Source organism: Bos mutus, chromosome 1 (genome assembly GCF_027580195.1).
Source record: "Bos mutus isolate GX-2022 chromosome 1, NWIPB_WYAK_1.1, whole genome shotgun sequence".
NCBI lineage: Eukaryota > Metazoa > Chordata > Mammalia > Artiodactyla > Bovidae > Bos > Bos mutus.
The window spans coordinates 55,544,652-55,566,612 of NC_091617.1; the positions used below are offsets into that span (position 1 = coordinate 55,544,652).

Here is a 21,961-nt window from a genome sequence, read left to right on the forward strand (position 1 = left end):
GGCACTGCCGGGCGGGGCCGCCGGGAGTCCGGGTGCCGCCGGTTACACTTCTGAGCGCCTTCTGGAAGCCACAGGGCAGGGGGAACAGTGCGGAGGAGCCGGAGGAGGGAGATCAGGCAGGTCCAGCTTATTTGCCAACCCAGTGGCACTCATAAAAGCGTAAATCAAGCAGAGGATGGTGCGTCCGGGCGCTCACGAGTGTATAGACACACCGGCGTGTCTATGTGTCGTGTGGGCACCTGTCGTGTGAGTGGCTCCAGGAGTGGCTGCTCGTAGGACGTTCAGTTTCTGTCAGATTTATTTCGAGGGGCCTAACGTTCCCCCGGTCCAGAGGGGGAGCGTAAGAAGTTTAAGGAAGCTGGGTCTGATCAGATTAAGGGAACAGCGGCTGGGTCGGTGAGCGTGGGGACTGCGGGTGCTGGGGGCTAAGGAATCTCGTCCTTGCCCCGCGTCTTTCTGGGGCACGAAGGCCTTCGGGCAAGACTGGCGTGACAAAGGTGGCTGGAGATACTGGAGAACCTGGGCGATGATGATCGCTGAATGAGTGGCACTGGGCTGAGCTTGAACAGCTGACTGACAGAAAGGGATGATAGCATTTAGGAAGGTAAGAAGGAAACTCAGAATGGGGACCATCTGCTCCCCCAACCCCAGCGGGACAAAGACATTGGAGGTCTGCAATGCCGACTGGATGGCCTCACTCCCTTCTCACCTCCACAACGTCCCCCTTTCCAATCTGGCAATTCCAGGTATTCTTCTATTCCTACTTGTATCCACTCTGTTTGTTTCTGCCATTTTAGTGTGGTTAATGGGTTGGGCTGCCTTTCTATTGTGCTGAGAAAATAATTGTCACTGACCTTAACTAAACCTCTTTTTATTTCCAACTAAAAGCTTAACATTGAAGCAGCTCCTGTAAAGAGATTTAAGTACACTGCATCATTGGCAAAAAGGGACTTGAGAATGGAAGCCCCATTTTTGGTTTGTTTGTTTGGGTCTTTTTGTTTTGTTCTTGAATAGACTAATTCTAAGAACATTACCTTCTTAGTGTTGGGGCCAGGGTATGTGAGAGATGTGTTTCCTTGAATCACTCAAAATAAAAAGGAGAGATCAAGGTAATGAATAAAAAGTCATGAACAATTTTAGATCTGGATCAAAATTAACACTGTAAAGTGTTTTCTTTCTCATTTATCTGACCTTGCATAGTGGAGAAACAAGAAACAGATTAGCATTTAAGAAGAGATTCAGAACTAGGACTGAGTATCCAAACACATATTATTGTTGTTGGAAAAGCCAGAAATAGAGAACACAGGTGTTTGTCACAGCCAGTCATTAGGTGTGATGAAGAAGTGGTGTTTGAAGCTTTGTCTATATATACACAGGTGTCTGCCTGGCTGATCTAGAACTGAAGGCTTGGAACCCACTTCTGCACCAGCCGCTCTCCCTCCTGGGGGGTTTGTACTGTGACAACACTCTCATTAGATTTGTCCTTTTCCTTCCATCCAAAAGCTGATTGAAGCTGGGTTTCCAGGGAAGGAGGTTGACTACAGTAATCCTGGTATTGTGTGCTGGGCAAGGTCTAGATTCTGATACTTGGAAAGCACTGCTAGGAGCAGGGGAGTGGACCACTGCCAATCCTTTCTCTCACCTGGAGACATAACAATTGCCTTCATCCCTAGACTACCAGGCAAACTCCCAAACATCCCTGGGAGCAGTCTGCCTTTTGGTGGCAGACAGGATGACCTCATGCAACCCCAGGCCTTTGCTTTCTATGCATGAGGAAGAGTTGTGCCGGCTTCAGGTGCAGCCTTCCCTGAGTCGCCTCTTCTTTTGGAGGTCTTCCAGGTTCATCGTCTTCATAGGCTCTTGTTGCTTTTGAGCAAGGAGAGGGTTGCTAAATCTCTTTATGGTTATGATCACTTGTGTTTTATCAGCATTGACTATGGCTCTCTGGGAAATATCAGACGGTGGTGCTTCAGAACAGGTCTTTTCCTTGTTTAATTGACGCCTGTGGAGTCATTGCTGAAATGATGCACAGGCCTCTTTCAACATGAGTCATTTGTCTTTAGGCTTTTTGATGGAATGTTTTGTCAGGTGGTACAGCAAATAGAATGTGTTTGCAAACAGAATGGCATCTTAGGCAGGCACAAAATGACTCTGTCGTTTGGGGCATGTCCGGGTAGGCTGTACTTCCTGCTGTACTTTTGACGGTTCAGACCACAGCAGCAACTCTGCCCATGATGTGGCTGGGTACTCTGACCCTATGACTCCAGAAAGGAGCTGGGCATTTGTTCTTAATTTGTAGGGTTTCTCCAGTTACTAGAATTGCCAGAGTTAGCAAATAGTGGGGCCTTCTGCTGTAACTGGAAATTCTGTGGTTATCCACCGAGGGGGCACAGAAATTTGCTCAGCCACTGCTTTGTGAAGTCCTGTCCTTCTAAACAAACAAACAAAAAAAGTGTCCTTGACTGCTCAAAAGATACTGACTCATTGCTGTGAATGTCCTTTTCCCAGCAGCGGATGGGACATGAGTGTATGCAAAAATATAAAGCTCAGAAGACGAAAATCACATATTAAATGCTAGCCATTTGTGAACCCTTTCCCCCTTCTCCCCCGGCCCCTGCACCCCTGCCTCGATGCTGGTTCTCCTTTGTCTACCTTGAGCTTCATATTCCCCAGCTAAGGACTAGCAGTCGAGTTCTGCCAGGACTTGTTGAGAGATTCTGGAATATAGACAGCCATTCGGGAAGTGGAGGCCACCATCTTCCTCCCTGTTCCTCTTTTCCTTCTCCCTCATCATCACCTTCATCATAATAGTTATTATTCACTGAGCACACGCACACAGCACTCTCTGGCATATATTACCTCAAACCCTTACACCTCCAAGATGGGCAGTAACCTCATTTTAGAAATAAGAAAATTATTGTCCAGAGAGATTAAGTAATTTTTTTCAAGATCACACAAGTAACAAACAGTAGAAGTAATATTTAAGCTCCTATGTAGCTGGCTCCAAAACCCATGCACTCTCCCTGTGCCCCTAAGGAGGCCCTGGGAAGTTCAGAGCAGCTAGAGGGAGGGAAGGGGGAGAGTTCTGTAACTGCAAACTAGTTTTCAGACTGTCCTCTGCAACAAATGAAAGAATTTTTAAAACTGGGTGATTTTTTTTATCTGACCAATTATATATCACTGTCTAGCTAGATATATACATAGATATGTATACATATTATATATCTATTATATATATATATATCAATTCAGTCGCTCAGTCGTGTCCGACTCTGCAACCCCATAAACATCAGCATGCGAGGCCTCCCTGTCCGTCACCAACTCCCAGAATTTACTCAAACTCGTGTCCATCGAGTTGATGATACCATCCAACCATCTCATCCTCTGTCGTCCCCTTCTCCTCCTACCTACAATCTTGCCCAGCATCAGGGTCTTTTCCAATGAGTCAGTTCTTCACATCAGGTGGCCAAAATACTGGAGTTTCAGCTTCAACATCTGTCTTTCCAATGAATATTCAGGACTGATTTCCTTTAGGATTGACAGATTGGATCTCCTCACAGTCCAAGCAACTCTCAGGAGTCTTCTCCAACACCACAGTTCAAAAGCATCAGTTCTTCGGTGTTCAGCTTTCTTTATAGTCCAGCTCACAACCATACATGACTACTGGAAAAACCATAGCTTTGACTAGACAGACTTTTTTTAGTAAAGTGATGTCTCTGCTTTTTAATATGCTGTCTAGGTTACACACTAATGTATGTGTGTGTTGTTGTTTAGTCACTAAGTCATGTCTGACTCTTTGCAACCCCATGAACTATAGCCTGCCAGGCTCCTCCATCCATGGGATTTTCCAAGCAAGAATTCTGGAGTGGGTTGCCATTTCCTTCTCCAGGGGATTTTCCCAACCCAGGAATCGAATCCGTGTCTCCTGCATTAGCAGGCAGATTCCGCAGAGCCACCTGGGAAGCCCCATATATATCCCTGTCCAGAAACAGAAGCCAGTAAGATATCCCCATTTGGAACTGGAATCCAGCAAGTTTTAAATTCAAATGTAGTGCTTAGACCTATTCTGTATGTGCACATGTGCTTGTGTGTGCCAACTCAGGGTGTCTTTACTATGGGTCAGCTCTGTCAGGGTGGCAGTGGGGCAGCAGTGACATGGGAAAGGGCAGGGAAAAGGCGGGGGTTCTGACCTTAATAGAAGAACTGGGATGGAGTTCACTATGTCAGATTTGAGTGCATCTATTGCATTTGCCTAAATCGTGATGGGAGAGAACAAGCGTGAATGTGCATCTCTCAGCAAAGCCTTGATGTGTTATTTTGTGCCCAAAACTGTTAAGAACACCTGTTAATGACCAGTTTCACCCAGACATATTGACCTATCTTGGAGAACCTCAAAACAGTTCTCCCTGCCAACTGCATAGAATAATTTGAGACCTTAAGGGTGAAAAGTCTGGAAAAGTCAGATTTTTTAATTAAAGCTTTAAACTCTACAAACAATTTTGTTCATGTTAGTGAAAGCATGATTTTTTTCTATGGACAATAGACTGATAGGAAAATTTTTCTCTATAATGTCTGTGGTTTCCGATGAATTCTTCTCTATGTATTTCAGTGTTATTTCTTTTTTAAGAAACCATGTTTTCTCTCTTTTAAAAAATAATATATTTGGTCTATTGGAAAGAACGTTGACTATAAGGGTCTGGAAATTTGATATTGTTGATTCTGGCTGTTTGATACTGTAGAAGTATCTGAATTTCTTAGGTCTTAGTTTCCTCATTTGTAATTAAGACGCTGGATTAAATGAAATTTAGAAATTGAAAGCGAAAACCCTTCAGTCATGTCCAACTCTTTGCAATCCCGTGGACTGTAGCCTGCCAGGTCCTTTGTCCATGGAATTCTCCAGGTAAGAATACTGGAATGGGTAGCCATTCCCTTCTCCAGGGGATCTTCCTGACCCATGGGTCAAACCTGAGTCCCCTGCCTTGCAGGCAGGTTCTATATCTTCTGAGCCACCAGGGTAGAGTCCTTCCCAAATTAAAAATTCTTTGATTAGTTTGAAGGTTTTTTGTTTCTTTTTTTGCCTGTTCACCTACAAACATAGAAAAATGACTGGGTCATTTTTGTGAAGGTTATTTTTTATGCCTTTTCAGAACAAGAAATGCTTTTTGGCATGTGCAGACAAGGACTCACAATTGCTAGAATGAAGCAAAGTCTTCTCACTTTAGCATCATAAAACAGACTGTAGAGTAGTTCAAATTGTACATACTCTGAGTACATTTAAAGAAACCTCATGTTCAGGCCTGTGGGAGAATCAGGCATCAATCCTACTGTCAAACAAGCTTACAACTTAGAGATATTTACACATACACACACACACACGTGTATCCACCATACACAATTTTAAAAAACTAATTGGGTTAAATATTAAAACAGAGATGTAAATAGTGTTACAGATGCACATAGAATGGAAGGATTAATTTCAACTTTTAAGAGTAGCAACTAGGTCTTCCCTGGTGGCTCAGATGATGAAGAGTCTGCCTGCAGTGTGGGAGACCGGGGTTCAATCCCTGGGTCAGGAAGATGTCCTGGAGAAGGTAATGGCAGCCCACTCCAATGTTCTTGCCTGGAGAATCTCATGGACAGAGGAGACTGGTGGGCTATAATCCATAGAGTCGCAAAGAGTTGGACATGACTGAGCACATAGAATGAAGAGATTAATTTCAGCTTTTAAGAATAGAAACTACTTTCTTGAAAAAAATGACATTTGACCTGGAATTTGAAGAATGGTCAGAATTTCAAGAAATATGGCCTGGGGGGTCAGGGTAGGGAAGAGAGCTTTCCATTTGAAATAAAGCAGTTAAGCTTAGGAATGGAGGTATATTTGGGAAATGGCTAGAGGACTGCCTTTGCTGCCCCTCAGGAAGGCTTTGTTAACATCTTTATCATTGCACTTCTCCATCCATCTTCTTCTGCATCATCTGGGTACAACTTGTGTACAGAGAATATGGCTTATTTCCCTTTACAATCCTAAGTCCTAGCACAGGATAGCAGCTCCATCACTGATAACCATTGAGTCAGTCTTTTAGTGCATGGAACAGGACAGTAAGAATGCTGGAGAAGTGGCTTGCAGCCCCCATCATGTTCACCTGTGATCAGAACTAAACCGAACGGATAGGTTAGGTTCACCTTCTGTGAATGCCGTATGCAACACTCTGAATATTTTCCAATCGGTTTCTTGTTATCTTTGCACAATATTACTGTAGCTCAAGATAAGGCTCATCACTGAGCCGCATTGGCCATGGAAATTCTGAGTCAGAGTCAGATGGTCTGCAGGATCAGAAGCAGGTCTCTGGTGTCACTCTGCCCCGGGAACAGTTCTTTCACCCCAAATCCTTTCTGTCTTCCCTCTGCCCTGGTCAGATGTGAGCGTCTCATGTTTCCAGTGTGGCTGCAGCCTCAGCCTGCTCTCCTTTCTTGTTCACTCTTCCCCTTCCTTCCACTGACCTGGCCTGTGTCCCAGCCTCTCCCTTTCCAGCACCAGCCCTCGTGCAGACCTCACTGCCCTCAGCGTTCTCTGCTCTCACCTGGCGGATGATATGCCCTCCTCTCCTCTTTCATCCTTCTGGAATCCTGTCCTTTTCCTATGCAGTCTTGCCTTTGACTACTTGGCAGTTTCTGTAGCTCTTCTCCTGTGGCCCCACACTCACTTCCCACATGTGTGCAGGGAGACGGAATCCCTATGAGAGTAGAACAGAGGGAATCATTACTCCAGTCCTGCATCTGGAAGTTGGATCAGGTCTGGTGCATCTCACTGGGATGGGGACCCAAAATGGCACAAGATCCACTGTGGAACCAGAAGGATATGTTGGTGCCACTCTGGGGATATCACAAACCATGAGCTGGCCCTAGAAGAGACTCATTCGCCTACAGAGGCTGTGGAATCGGAGGCTGTGGAAAACCAAGAACTAAGGCGAATTTACCAGGGCTAACCCAATCAAGAAAAAAAAAAAATCACACACAACCAAAATTGTATCTTAAGTGGGAGCACGTTTTTGTTGCCATCATGTTTCCTTTTTTTCTTCCAGGTGGTCATGGTGAGGAATAAAAAGAGGCTGTGATTTAGTGTTTGTATTAGTAGGTTTCTCTTCTAAGAAGGTTCATCACTTCCTGAGATCCTTTCCCTGCCCCAGTCACACGAAAGCCACAGGAAATTCAGGAATCACGCATATCTGTAAGAAGTAGAACCATGGGTTGGTTTGGAGTACGAATGCTAAAGCCACACTGTCTGGATTTGAATCCCAGCTCTGCCCCTCATGACTGTGACCTTGAGCAAGTTACTTAACCTCTTCGTGTCTCAATGCTCACTAGTATCTCTTCAAAACAGAGATAATAGTGGCACTACCTCATTTGGTTAATTTGAGAATTTAAATAAATTCATAGAGCATGCTAAGAACAACATCTGTCACAAAATAATGCATATTTTTAAAAAAAATTAGTCACGGTAGTCATTTATTGAAAGCCTGTGTCGGGAATGGACAGCAAAAAAGAGTTGTAAAATGCAGTCTGTTCCTTCAGGTAATTTGCAGTCTTGTTAAGGGGCTGACCTTCCAATTAAGCCATGTGTCTCCATGTTCTCTGACCAGATCAGGGTAACTTGAATGGTCATCCCTTCAAGGGGACTTGGAGTTAAGGGAAGGCTACCTGGTGGGTAGCCCAGATTGTGAGTATCAAAGGAGCCTTAAATGCAGTCTGTGGGGAACAGATCAAGAGAGCCAGAAATCCTCTTCAGCTACTTTATCCCCCTATCCCAAACTTTGTCGTCTCCAGCCATCCAAAGCCTTTGGGAAATTTTGACCATGTTGCTAAATGTGCTTCTGCTTTCCTCTTGGCCCCAGAACTTACACTCCTAACCCAGTCATTTTATCACCAGATGAAGAGTAGGAATATTGCAAAATGCTTTCCTTTAAACAAATCTTTTTACGTATTTTATAACACCTTCCCCGGCAGTGGAAGGCTTTCTGATCCCTCCAAACATATGCATCATCCACATGCAAATGCACACATACCACCCATCACCACACCCACACACAGTGCACACACACTGAGCCATGCCCTGAGCCTCACCCTCAGGAGCCCCAGTTCTAGTGCCTGCTATTGCTTCCCCTTTCTAAAAATCCTGCAAGACATGCCCACTGACATTTCAGATCCTATGAGCCTGCTGCTGTCACCTGCATGCTACTGTTTCAGACAAGCTTCTGAGGCTGGGGATTTGGTTTCTGACACGGGCTCTTTCCTGATTTCTGCTCCATGTGACAGGCCGGCTCCACAACTCTCCCTGGCCTCTAAGAGCTTTTAGGTACATGCACACTAGAGGGAATGGTCGTGAAGTGCTTTAGCTCCTGTAACTTTGCCTTCGAGAAAAGCACAAACCACTTTGTAAATGCTGACTAACCCTAATTAGAGTTTCATACCCGGCCTGCAGAGGAGGGATTATTTATAGAAATTGTAATAGGTGGGTGTATTTGTGTGTGTGAAAAGAATTTGAACACACGTCAAGAACCAAATTTAGGTGTAGGAGACCTGTGACTAAATCTGTCTGAGTATTTACACACACGTGGTGAGTAGGAGTTCTTCCACCTTCTCACATCTATAGAAATGTGGGAGTTAGGTTGCTGAATGCCAGTGAGGCTCAAACAGTCCCTGGGAGGATGGCATTAGTAGATCTCTGGGCAGCTCCCAGGTCACGTGGGTTGGCCACAGAGCCCTATACCACTCTCAGGGGATGTCTAGCTCGTGTTATCTATGAGACATCAACAGTCTTTTTTGGATTCCTTGGCTACTAAGCAGTTGACATTTTCTAAGAGAATAACAGGGTTTTGAAAAATAATTTCCAATTATTCTAGAACTACTGGCTGGAGGGCATTATGTCTTCTCAGAGAATATTCTATCAGTACTTTTTTTTCCTCTGTACAGACCTAACAAAATCTAAGTAAAGAAAAAAAAAAAAAAAATAGGAAGCAGTTGTACCTTATAATGCAAATGTCTTAGAGCTTGGAGGTGTCTGCAGTGATGGTGAGAATGGGACATCCTAGACTCTGGCAGACTGAAGGCTTATATACTGAAAGCAATATGCTAAAGTATTGAAGCCAGGCAAAAACACATGCTGAACAGATAAAGGTGAAGGCAGCATCCATCTGTCCATTCCTCCCTCCCTATTCTCTCTCTCCCTTCTCCCCTCCCTTCCTCTCTCCTTCCTCCCTGGTTTGAGTTTAAGAGATTGCCCTGGCAGGAGGTATCTGCATAGACCCTCATAGGAATAATATGAGCACATCGTGTCAGTTTAGCTAAAAAATATTACTGGTGCTTGTTTGCTCATTTTGCTTCTCATTACCTGTATTTTTAAAAAGTTATTTATTTAGAAGGAAAGTATTCAAAGGATATTTATAAAGTGGCCCTTTTGTGTCAGGTACTGTGTTAAATTAGGTGATAGATAAATAAGATTATTCTCTCTGCTCTTAATGAAGTTCTGATCATAAAAGTAGAAAGCCAAAGTTCAAACATTAGGGATAAAAATACACAGGGCACAAAAACACTCAGAAAACCAACACGTTATTGGTAGGAGGAGGAACGCTTGGTAGATTGGACTTCCAAGAGGAGATCACCCTTGGGTTGATATAAAGAGTATAAAGAGCAATGAGTGTGTATCCAGTTGTTACAGGTAGAGAGAAGAATGATGCAGTGCAGGGGTACCAAGGACTGGGAGATAAAGTTTCCTTGAGGAAACCCAAGCATCGATTTCATTTAAACAAAGTAATGGAGATAAGGCCGGGAAAGTAGGCTAATGAGCCTTATGTGTCATGCCAAGATGAAACATTAAATGTTATCCCAAAGGCAAAAAAAGCAGCTAGTTAAAGACTTGATCAGGAATGGATTAGAAACCCTAAGATAACTGCATAGGATGAAGAGAAACAAAATGACCCATTCATTATTAGGGCTGCTGAGGGGTAATATGAGAAATTCATTATCTTTTTCAATCTACTTAATACATATGTGTTGATTATTTTCCATATGCCAGGTCCTCTCCTGGGCACTGGTGATTCAGTGATGATCAATACAGACATGGCTCCTGCCTTCAGAGAACTTACAGTATAGCTGGAGAAATGGGCATTTAATCAAACAGTTATAATACAATACGCTATGTAAGATGATGAGGGAGGTAAAGATTGCTGTTGATACAGCAGGGGTATCTTAACAGGGAGACAGGGACACCCCCCAGAAGAAAGTGATGAATACACTGTAACCTGAAGAACACATCAGAATAAGCCCCCAGGATAAGAGGAATAAGGCTAGAGTATCCTAGGAGATGAAACAATATGGGTGAAGACCTTGAAGAAAGAAAATGGCCCATTTAACAAACCCAGATAGTTCACTCTAGTTTACTGTAGGCAAAGAGGAGGGGGCCAGGAGCAAAGTGACAGATACCGAGAGGTCTTGGAAGCCATGTTAAGGTGATTTGACTGTATAGTCACTCAGTCATGTCCAGCTTTTCAACCCCAAGAACTGTAGCCCACCAGGCTCCTCTGACCGTGGAATTCTATGGACTGTAGCCCGCCAGCCTCCTCTGTCCATGGAATTGTCCAAACAAGAATACTGGAGTGGGTAGCCATTCCCTTCTCTAGGGGATCTTTCCAACCCAAGGATTGAACCATTATATTTATATATATGTGTGTGTGTGTGTATACATATTTAGATTTCAACTAAAATTTTGCTTTCAAGAAAGCTATCCTGAACTTCTAGTCATACATAAGTGACCCTCGCAACCCTCCCAAACTTGTTTACTGTTCTGCTTATTCTGTAAGAATTCTGTCATTTCTGGTTTCATTCTTTCCCCTACCATGTTGGCAGCTTGCAGTGGGAGAGGGAAAGTTAGCTTTGTGTACCGCACCACAAACCAACTGTGAAATGGAAACTTTTTATTAATAGTTACATTACCACATTATCAAATACCATTTATTTTACACATTGACATCTAGGGTTACACCAGGAGGCTTAGTAAAAGCGGGAGAATTTTGCAGTTGAGTATTTAATCTAATTTTTCTCCTACTCTGAACATTTTTCTGTTATCCCTAAACCTTCATATTGTTCTTTCTTTTGTGTTGAAAGGAAAAGTTGTTAAAGTATGATTATCCCAGAACTGAGAAGCCCCATCAGAGCATGACCAAGTGCCCCTTGTGAGGTGTTATTTCACCAAAAATTATGCCATCTGTTCAGAGACAGAGCAGCGTTGTAATTAGCAAGATAGAGGAAGAATTTCTTATTAATGAATTATCTCTACAATATCTTATTTGGATATTAGTGTCTAATGGACATTTAAGGAAGAGAAAGTCTTTCAAAGAAAGATAGATACCCATCTATATAAAATGCCTCCCATACATGGAATTGAAAAACACTTTGACTTGCATAAATCATAGGATATTTGGAGACTGTCTCAGGCAATGAATTCCCTTGATCCCCTGCAGAGTTCTTAAGAGGCTTGGCTCCCCCTTGAGCCCCACAAGGACATCTCCAGGCCAGAAGTGGGACTGTCTGGACAGGCCTTTGAACCAGAGAAGCTTTACTTGCATTTGTTGTTATATATAAATATTTCACTTGACAACATTCCAGGTCTGAAAGCACCATGAGAACCCCTGATTTATTTCAGTTTTCTCTAGCTTATCAAGCCACTTGGGCTAGACCAGGAGCAGCTCTCTGGATTCCCAGACTGAGGTCTGTTCTTAGACAATGGCATGCCCTTTGGCTTCTCAGAACATGAAAAATATGTTGATCTACGTCCTCTGCTTCCAAATGTTCTGCCTTGCTTCAAAACACAGTTGCTTTTTTGCATGGTAAATAAATATGGATTAAATAGGCAACTGATTAAAAATTAAATTGGCTACATGGCCCTCTCAAGTTTTGCTGAAAGTATAATGGTTATTTTTAATACTCTCCCACATGCCCCATGGAAGATGATCAAGTATGATGGATCAAGTTTATCCCATTGGGTTGGCAAGCTTTAAAGATATTATTCATTGGTTTGGGAAACTGCTAAGCAGTCCCCTGATCATGAACCTCGGATCTGTGTTGGCTGTATTTTGTATATCCTAAAGATGCCTCAGCCTTTCCACCCTTATCAGAATGGAGTCAAGTTCTCTATAAATGTGGATTTCCGCCCCCCCACCCCTCCACCAAGGACCTAATTTAGGTACATAAGATAGGAAGCCCCAAGGAGATGTTATTAAAAGATAATTTACATGAGCTTAAGTTGCAGGAAATCTGCTCTCTGGGACTTTTTCTTTTAAATTGTGCAATACCATATTTTATTCTAGCTGTTCCTTTCATCATCCGTTCTGGTTTATTTCTGTCCTCTGTGTTTTCTAACACATTCCTCTTCATTGACCCAGATAACTCAAGCTAGAAGGACACACAGAGATAAATGGAGCTGGGGACATTCAGGTGCTAGGGGAGGGAAGGTGCAGAGAGTGAACTCTACCTGTTTAAAGAAGATGGATGGACCAAAGAGAAGTTTGGGAAAGGATGAGGTGATCTAGGCTCATCTGCCTTCAGCAAGCCTTTAAAGAGCTGTTCACTCAAACAGGCATGCTTGCACTTTGTCTGTGTCAGATCAGATCAGTCGCTCAGTCGTGTCCGACTCTTTGCGACCCCATGAATCGCAGCATGCCAGGCCTCCCTGTCCATCACCAACTCCCAGAGTTCACTCAGACTCATGTCTATCGAATCAGTGATGCCATCCAGCCATCTCATCCTCTGTCATCCCCTTCTCCTCCTGCCCCCAATCCCTCCCAGCATCAGGGTCTTTTCCAATGAGTCAACTCTTCGCATGAGGTGGCCAAAGTACTGGAGTTTCAGCTTTAGCATCATTCCTTCCAAAGAAATCCCAGGGCTGATCTCCTTTAGAATGGACTGGTTGGATCTCCTTGCAGTCCAAGGGACTCTCAAGAGTCTTCTCCAACACCACACTTCAAAAGCATCAATTCTTCGGCGCTCAGCCTTCTTCACAGTCCAACTCTCACATCTATACGTGACCACAGGAAAAACCATAGCCTTGACTAGACGAACCTTTGTTGGCAAAGTAATGTCTCTGCTTTTGAATATGCTATCTAGGTTGGTCATAACTTTCCTTCCAAGGAGTAAGCGTCTTTTAATTTCATGACTGCAGTCACCATCTGCAGTACATGTATTCAATACCTACTATATGCCAGAAACTTACTGAGTATGGAGATATGGGCATGAATTAGATATGATCCCCATCCTCAAAATCTCACAGTCAGCTGTCAGTGACAGACGTGGAGATAATTACCACCAGTGTCCCAAGCAGCACAGGGCAAAGAGCAGTTAAATTTTCATGGTTAAGTCACGTGAGCTCACAGACAAAAGATTGTGACCTGAATCACATACAAGTAATTAAAGTGGACAGGCAAGGGACAATGAGATTTTTCCCAAGGATTCTAAGGGTGTTTTGGGTTTTTTTTAACAGATATTTTGCTGTACTTAATAACCATCAGGCTCAATTCTCTACATACTTTTGCAAATAAGTATGTTCTTAGCTCAGGCCACAGACCTATTTTAATATGCACAATTGCAGTCTGTTCAGATCAAATTTATTGCCATATTCATAAACATTAAATAAGTGAGTCGTAATGCAAGATGCTTTCCTACAAAAGCTGCTATAAACATGTTTAGCATTTAAAGACATGTTCATTTTTATGTCTGTTCTTAATATTTTTTATCTTGTTGTCGTTCAGTTGCTAAGTCATGTTGGACTCTGTGACCCAATGAGCTGCAGCAAACCAGGCTTTTCTGTCCATCACTATCTCCCTGAGTTTGGTCAAACTCATGTCCATTGAGTTAGTGATGCCATGCAACCATCTCATCCTCTTTTGTCCCCTTCTCCTCCTGCCCTCAATTTTTCCCAGCATCAGGGTCTTTCCCAGTGAGTCAGCTCTTCACATCAGGTGGCCAAAGTATTGGAGCTTCAGCTTCAGCATCAGTCCTTTCAATGAGTATTTAGGAATGATTTCCTTTAGGATTGACTGATTTGATCTCCTTGCAAGCCCAAGGGACTCTCAAAAGTCTTCTCCAGCACCACAGTTTGAAAGCATCAATTCTTAGGCACTCAGCCATCTTCATGGCCCAAAGATGTGTGTATCTCACATCCATACATGACTCCTGTAAAAACCATAGCTTTGACTATGTACACCTTTGTCGGCAAAGTGATGTCTCTGTTTTTTCATACACTGTCTAAATTTGTCATAGCTGTTTTTCCAAGGAGCAAGCCTCTTTTAATTTATTGGCTGCAGTATTGTCCACATTGGTTTTGGAGCACAAGAAAATGAAGTATGAGACTATTTACACATTTTCCCTATCTATTTGCCATGAAGTGAAAGGACTTGATACCATGATCTTAGTTTTCTGAATGTTGAGTTTTAAGCCAGCTCTTTCCCTCTCCTCTTTCACCTTCATCAAGAGGCTCTTCACTTTCTGCCATTAAAGTGGTATCATCTGCATATCTGACGTTGCTGATATTTCTCCCAGCATCTTGATTCCAGCTTGTGATTCATACAGCCCAGCATTTCTCATGAAGTACTCTGCATGTAAGATAAATAAGCAGGGTGACAGTATAAGCCTTGACATACTCCTTTCCCAATTTGGAACCAGTCTGTTGCTCCTGGTAAGGTAAGGTGCTCTGGTATTCCCATCTCTTTAAGAATTTTCCACAGTTTGTTGTGCTCTACACAGTCAAAGGCCTTAACATAGTCAATGAAGCAGAAGTAGATGTGGTTTTTTGGAATTCCCTTGCTTTTTCTATGTTCCAGTGGACGTTGGCAATTTGATCTCTGGCTCCTCTGCCTTTTCTAAATCCAGCTTGCACATCTGGAAGTTCTCAGTTCACGTACTGCTGAAGCCTAGCTTGAAGGATTTTGAGCATAATCTTGCTGGCATGTTAAATGAGTGCATTTGTGCAGTAGTTTGAACATTGTTTAGCATTGCCCTTTGGGATTGGAATGAAAACTGACCTTTTCCATCCCTGTGGCCACAACTGAATTTCCCAAATTTGCTGACATAATGAGTGCAGCATCATCTTTTAAGATTTGAAATAAGTTGGCTGGAATTCCATCACCTCCACTAGCTCTGTTCATATTAATGCTTCCTAAGGCCCACTTGACATCACACTCCAGGATGTCTGGCTCTAAGTGAGTGACTACATCATCGTGGTTAACTGGGTCATTAAGGGATTTTTTTGTATAGTTCTTCTGTGTATTCTTGCCACCTTTTCTTAATACCTTCTGCTTCTGTTAGGTCCATACCATTTCTGTCCTTTATTGTGCCCATTTTTGTATGAAATGTTCCCTTGGTATCTCCAGTTTTCTTCAAGAGATCTCTAGTCTTTCCCATCCTATTGTTTTCTTCTATTTCTTTGCATTGGTCACTTATGAAGGCTTTCTTATCTCTCCTTGCTATTCTCTAGAACTCTGCATTCATTTGGGTATATCTGTCCTTTTCTCCTTTGCCTTTCACTTCTCTTCTTTCCTCAGCTATTTGTAAAGCCTCCTCAGGCAACCACTTTGCCTTCTTGAATTTGTTTTTCTTGGGGATGGTTTTGGTCATCACCTCCTATACAATGTTATGAATCTCTGTCCATAGTTCTTCAGACATTCTGCCTACCAGATCTATTCCCTTGAATCTATTTCTCACTTCCACTGTATAATCACAAGAGATTTGGTTTAGGCTGTACCTGAATGACCTAGTGGTTTTCCCTACTTTCTTCAATTTGAGCCTGAATTTTGCAATAAGGAGCTGATGATCTGAGCCACAGTCAGCTCCAGGTCTTGTTTTCTCTGACTTAAAACCTCACAGTTTTATCTTATATCTATCTTAAATTTTTATTCATATCAGAGGCAATATATAGAAGTAGCTCCAAGGGTGGTTTCTGTTTTAGTGGCCCTGGGATCAAATCCTAGATAATAGTTGACTTCAAACAAAAAGTTTAACCTCTCTGTGGCTTAGTTTTCTCATCTGTAAGATGGAAATAATTATAGTACTTATTTCAGAAGTGCAAAGTACTTCACAAGTCCACCCTCACCCTGACACCAGTTGCAAGTTTGGGGGTCTTCAAGGTCACGCTTAGGTTTGACAGTTTGCTAGAAGGACTGGCAGAGCTCACTGAAAGCTGTTATACTCAGCTTCTATTGAATAATGCTAAAGGCCACAAGTTACAATCAACCACATGAAGAGTCCAAAGAAATCCCAAATGTGGAGCTTCCAGTTGTCTCCTCTGGAGACATGGACAGAGCTGCTGTCCTGGTATTGATATGTAATGAAACACACCAAGCATTGCAAACTGAGGAAGCTCATACAATCCTTGGTGTCCAGAGTCTTTCTTGAGGGTCCACATGCCTGATCTCAGCATCCTGCCCCACAGAGGTCAAGCCTGTTCCTGCATGACTCAAAACCCCTGTCATAAATCACATCCTCAGACTTTTTGATGTTGTCCCAAAGGTCTCAGGTAAACAAAGATACTCTTATCAGGCAGAATATTCCAGGGGCTTAAGAGATTGCCTCCCAGACGCCTAAGACAAAGACCAGATCTCTCTTTGGACAAGGTTAAATTCTTTACTACACAACAAATGTGTTTAAGAATTAAGTAAGATGATCCTTGCAGTGGACTTAGAATATTACCTAGTACAAAACAAGCATAAATTTTGGATATATAGCTATTATAATTAACAATCCTTTTTGATCCTATAGCATCGTATTAGATACCATAGGAAATTTAAAAATTAACAAAGTGCACTATATAATCTTATAGGCGAGATACTAAGATTCAAGTAAAACCAATAGAAGTAGAGTGAGGTGATTACCACAGTAATGACAAGCAGCTTGTGTTAGGGACCAGGAGAAAGGAGAGGTTATTTCCAGGTAGGGGTCAAAGGACAGCTGAACTCACAGCACCTGAGCTGCACTGGGGGGGGGGACGGAGGCGGATTCCGAAACAGGGGGGAGGGCGTTCCAGACAGAGGGAACCGAAGGAATAAACTTAGAGGTAGGAAAGCAAGTGTACCTTCGGGAAACAGAGAAGGAATGCGATGACCCATAGAAGCAACCGGAGGAAGACATGAGAAAGCACTGGACAGACAGACTGAGAGGGGTTTACAATGTGATATGAGCACCTTATGACTTTTCTCGTAGGCACTAGGGAACCAATGACAGTTCAGTTCAGTTGCTCAGTCGTGTCCAACTCTTTGCAACCCCATGAATCTCAGGACGCCAGGCCTCCCTGTCCATCACCAACCCCCAGAGTTCACCCAAACTCATGTCCATCGAGTCGGTGATGCCATCCAGCCATCTCATCCTCTGTCGTCCCCTTCTCCTCCTGCCCCCAATCCCTCCCAGCATCAGGGTCTTTTCCAATGAGTCAAATCTTCACGTCAGGTAGCCAAAGTACTGGAGTTTCAGCTTCAGCATCATTCCTTCCAAAGAACACCCAGGACTGGTCTCCTTTAGGATGGACTGATTGGATCTCCTTGCAGTTCAAGGGACTCGCAAGAGTCTTCTCCAGCACCACATCAAAAGCATCAATTCTTCAGCGCTCAGCTTTCTTCACAGTCCAACTCTCACATCCATACATGACCGCTGGAAAAACCATAGCCTTGACTAGATGGACCTTTGTTGGCAAAGTAATATCTCTGCTTATAGGGCCTAGATAACACTCTGAAAGAGAATATGCTGGCTCTTTTCATGTCTCCAGTCTTCCTCTCCCATTTCACTCTTCCTCCCAAGACCCCCACTTCACTTAGCTAATTACAATTCATCCTGCAAGACACAGCTTGAGAACTACTTCTGGGCACACTTCCATAATAGAACACATTATATGTCATTGGGACCTGTGTTCCACTCACTCTACACAACTGCATCTTGTCATCTCTATATACTCAGTGTCTATGTACTTGTTCAAAGGAAGGTTCAAAGGAAAAAAGGGAGCAACTGAAATCAGAGAGAGACATGAAATCTTGAAACATCAAAAAAGAATTTTAAAAGCAGATGTTTCTTGTTAATTTAAAAAGAAACTAAGACACACAAAGTGAATAATAGTGCCTAAAGTAAGACAGAATCTATAACCGCATGGCAGAGTCTTCTCAAGGTGTCCCAAGGCATTGTAGATAGGAGTAGTAGTATAGTGATAGGCAGAAGGAGAGCTTACTTATATAACACTTAGAAAGCACTTACTAGGCACCAGATAAGCTCTGCTTGATTTATATAAACCCAGTTAATCTTTACAACTCACTGTTGTAAGTACTATCATCATCTCCATTTTTACAAAGAACAAAATTGAGGTACAGAGAAGTTAAGCAAATTGCAAGAGAAATTCTGATAACAACCCTAGGATTGTAAAAACTTGGTCTTGCCAAATTCATTTAATTGCATCAGAATAAAAGACATCCGTAGAGTTGGAGATTGACCTAATGTGGGGCTGTAACTTCAGTTCTTTGTGCTGGCTGGAATAAAGGCCAGTGTTCTTTTCATCTGAGGCACATGTCTCCACGCCAGGCCTCTAATGCCTGAGTGCTCCTGAGCACAGTTGTGTTTGAAGGACTGCCTGCTCACCTGTTCCAGCTGAACAAGTTACTTTTAGTTTTTTTCCAAGACCTCACATCTAGGAGGCTTCTTCTGGACTCAGAACAAAAGCATCCAGTGGTTGAAGGGGACTGTGTAGTGATAACCCAGCAAGCCCCAGCAGAGAAAACATCTTTCTGCCTCTCGGCGGAAAGGTCAGCAGAGGCTTTCAGCAGGTGTGTGCTTGTCAGAACACTTGTCTCCCTGGGTGGGTGTATTTTCCTTCACTTTCCCTGCCATGTGCAATGTACAAACTTCCTTTAAACCCATCATTTTTTGTAACTTAGACCTCTTCTTGTTGGATTTCCCCACTCCTTTTTGCTTTTCCCCTGCAGAGCTCCTGACTTAGTCTGTCATTTACAGGAAAGAGAAAAATCCTCTTGTTTTGAGGGGATCTAGCTGAAGAGCATCCCTGGATCTCAGCCATTCAGCAATTTGTCCAATGAATCTTAAAATAACCCTGCCCTGTGAAAAATTTCAGCCCACGCTAGGTAATTAGGAAGGTGTTTTTCTCAAAGCCCCCACAATAAATTCCATAGAAACGTCCTACAAAGCAATCAAATGCCAGTTGATCTGAAGTAAAGGGAACTGTCACCTGAATGCTAGACAAGAAGCAAACTACTGGCCCATGTATTCAGCTGCATAGTGCAGATCTGTCCCTGCCAACCTGAGCTGGTGAGAGGGGAGAGAATTTCTCCAGCAAGTCTAAGATGAGCCAAAAATAAATACCACTGCCAGGCTTGGGAATGATTTGCTTTTTGCAAATAGATAAATCAATAAGGCCATTTTCAGTTTAAGTGTGCATGCTAAGACCCTTTAGTATCCGACTCTTTGCAGCAGGCTCTTCTGTCCATGGGATTCTCCAGGCAAGAATACTGGAGTGGGTTGCCATGCCCTCCTTCAGAGAATCTTCCCAACCCAGGGACCCAACCAGAGTCTCTTATGTCTCCTGCATTGGCAGGTAGGTTCTTTACCACTAACGCCACCTGGGAAGCCCAGTTCAAGTATATCAAGTATGAAAGGAACATATCTTACTTCTTTGCAGTGCTTAATAATCCTTGTTAAAATAGGGTCATAAATTCCTTTAATTAATTGTTAATGGGTTAGGATCCTTCAATTCTTTAGACAGAAGAGATCCTAAAGCTCATTTCACTCACCTTCCTAATTCGGCAAAGGGAGAAGTTGAACTCCAGTCTGAATCTAAACAAGTTCATACAGGTAATCAGAGCAAAACCCGCACTAGGATTCAAGGCTCAGAGGTGTGTTACCCGCAAAGAAAAAAAAAAAAAAAAAAGCTGTGTTCTCAAATCTAAGAGGGTTAGAGTGCCCTCTGGTGTTGCTACACAGAAACTTTTCATGTCTTTACAAAATTTAAAAATCACTTTAATCTCTCCACAAATTTTACTGCATTGGGGTGAGTGTCAGGCATGTACCTCTGAAAACAAATCCTGTGATCACCATGTTATCAGAAGTAAATGCACAATGCATTTGTCCTACTTCATCAGTAAAGATATGGAAACAATAACATCATCCCTAGAATGGTTTTGTATGGATTCAGGTCTGACAGACCTAGGTTTCTGTTCCAGGCAGCCACTGGCAATCTTGGTAACCTTGAACGAGCTGCTTAACCAGTCTGAACCTCAGTCCTCTCATTGGTAAAATGCAGATAATTCCTGCCCTGCAGGACTGGCAGAGACCAGATGAGATCTCTGACATTTGGTACACAATAAACAATAAATTGAAATTGTTAGTCATTTTAAAATGTGAGCCCTCACAAGGGATCAATCACCAGCAAGCTCATAATGAAGGAACTGAAGTGCAAACACCAGACAGTGAACAGAATGTCCTTGTGATGTTTTTAGCTCTTGGAAAAAAAAGGTTTCCATGTGCCTGGAGGGTCAGAGGGAGTACATTTGTAAAGCAATGTATACTAAATGTATTTAGTACATATTTAGTACATTTAGTATGCAGACAAAGAATCTGCCTGCAATGCAGGAGACCTGAATTCAATCCCCTGGGTTGGGAAGATCCCTGGAGGAGGAAATAGGTATTCTTGCCTGGCAAGTTCCATGGACAGAGGAGCCTGGTAGGCTACAGTCCATAGTGTCGCAAAGAGTTGGATACTACTGAGGGACTAACACATACCTTATCTTACATACTAAATATGTGATTCTTCCAAAATAAAATTTTCCTTTAGATGGTAAAGTTAAAATGGAGCTAGGCCCGATGGCTTTACCACAGATGGACTCTCTTGTAGAGGTAACACCTGTTCTTCAGCACTAAGCACCCAGCAGTCAAAGAATGCTCTAAAAGAAAATGTTTGAAAACCAGATCTTATTTAGGGCCTTGGTCCAGTTCTTTTAGGAGTCTTTATTTATTGACAGGGTAGCCATATTAAAATCAGTAAAGAACAGAGGTGAAAAACAATAGCTGGATGAATTCATCCTTTGGTTTTCATTTCCCTTAACTCCTTACTTATGAAACAAGCTCTCTCAGCTTAAGTGTTCCTGCAAAAATGGCATTAAATCAAGTCCTTTTGCCCCAGTGAACTTTCAAAGTTTCCCTCCTCCTTCCAGTAATCCTCACAGCCATCCTTGTCACACATGTGGGCGGGAGATATCATTATGTACAATACAGGGAGACTTGACCTTTAAATGTCAATGGAAGTGAGGAGTCTGGGATTCTGTCAGTGTTTCTCTTTCACTAGCATTGGAGAGTTGAGAGAGACTGTCCAGAAGCGTCTAAGTGGGAAGCAGGTCAGGGCGAGAGAAACCGCTCACCCGTGCCTCTCTCTTTGTTTTCACCTGACCCGGGCGGGGGAGGGAAGACTGGACTGGACTCTGCCATCCACATACTTATCCTAGATACCACAATCGCTGGGAAGTGTATGTGGATTGTCGCACCGCAAGAGCAGATAAAGAGGTTGATCAGTTTTGTCACCTTGTCCCTGGGGTCGCTTATCCTTTTGGGGAATCTATTACTTCACGTGAGACAAAAACAGCACGTGAGGCCAAGGTATTTATTATTGATGGAAAGTTCATCCTCGGGTTCCTTCATGGCCATAGAGGTGGAGCCTCTGGCACTGCTTCTGCCTGCTAGGTGGCGGATGCCCACGCGGCAGCCCTGCAACTACAGAGCGCTGTGGTCCCCGCTGCTCTCCATGCAGTGCAGTGCGCTGCTCTTGCTGAGCTCGCTTTGTGGGCATAAATCATTAGTCAGCCAATGATGAGGTGTTCCCAGGCTCATAACTTGGAAGTCTCCTCTTTGCGTGGATTAACTCAACAATACTCAG

At 43.0% G+C, this 21,961-nt stretch overlaps 1 protein-coding gene across 2 annotated transcripts in view; it reads left to right on the top strand.

Annotated features, from left to right (window-relative positions):
• Window positions 1-21: 21 nt before the first annotated feature.
• PLCXD2 (phosphatidylinositol specific phospholipase C X domain containing 2) overlaps window positions 22-21,961 on the top strand; it is a 56,880-nt gene continuing 34,940 nt past the window's right edge. For both annotated transcript variants that reach the window (XR_011463926.1, XM_005902226.2), the window contains exon 1: window positions 22-746. Coding sequence is in view for 1 of the 2 variants with exons in the window: in XM_005902226.2 (XP_005902288.1) it covers window positions 587-746 (160 nt within the window). In the remaining variant the exon portion in view is untranslated. The remainder of the gene's footprint in view (window positions 747-21,961) is intronic.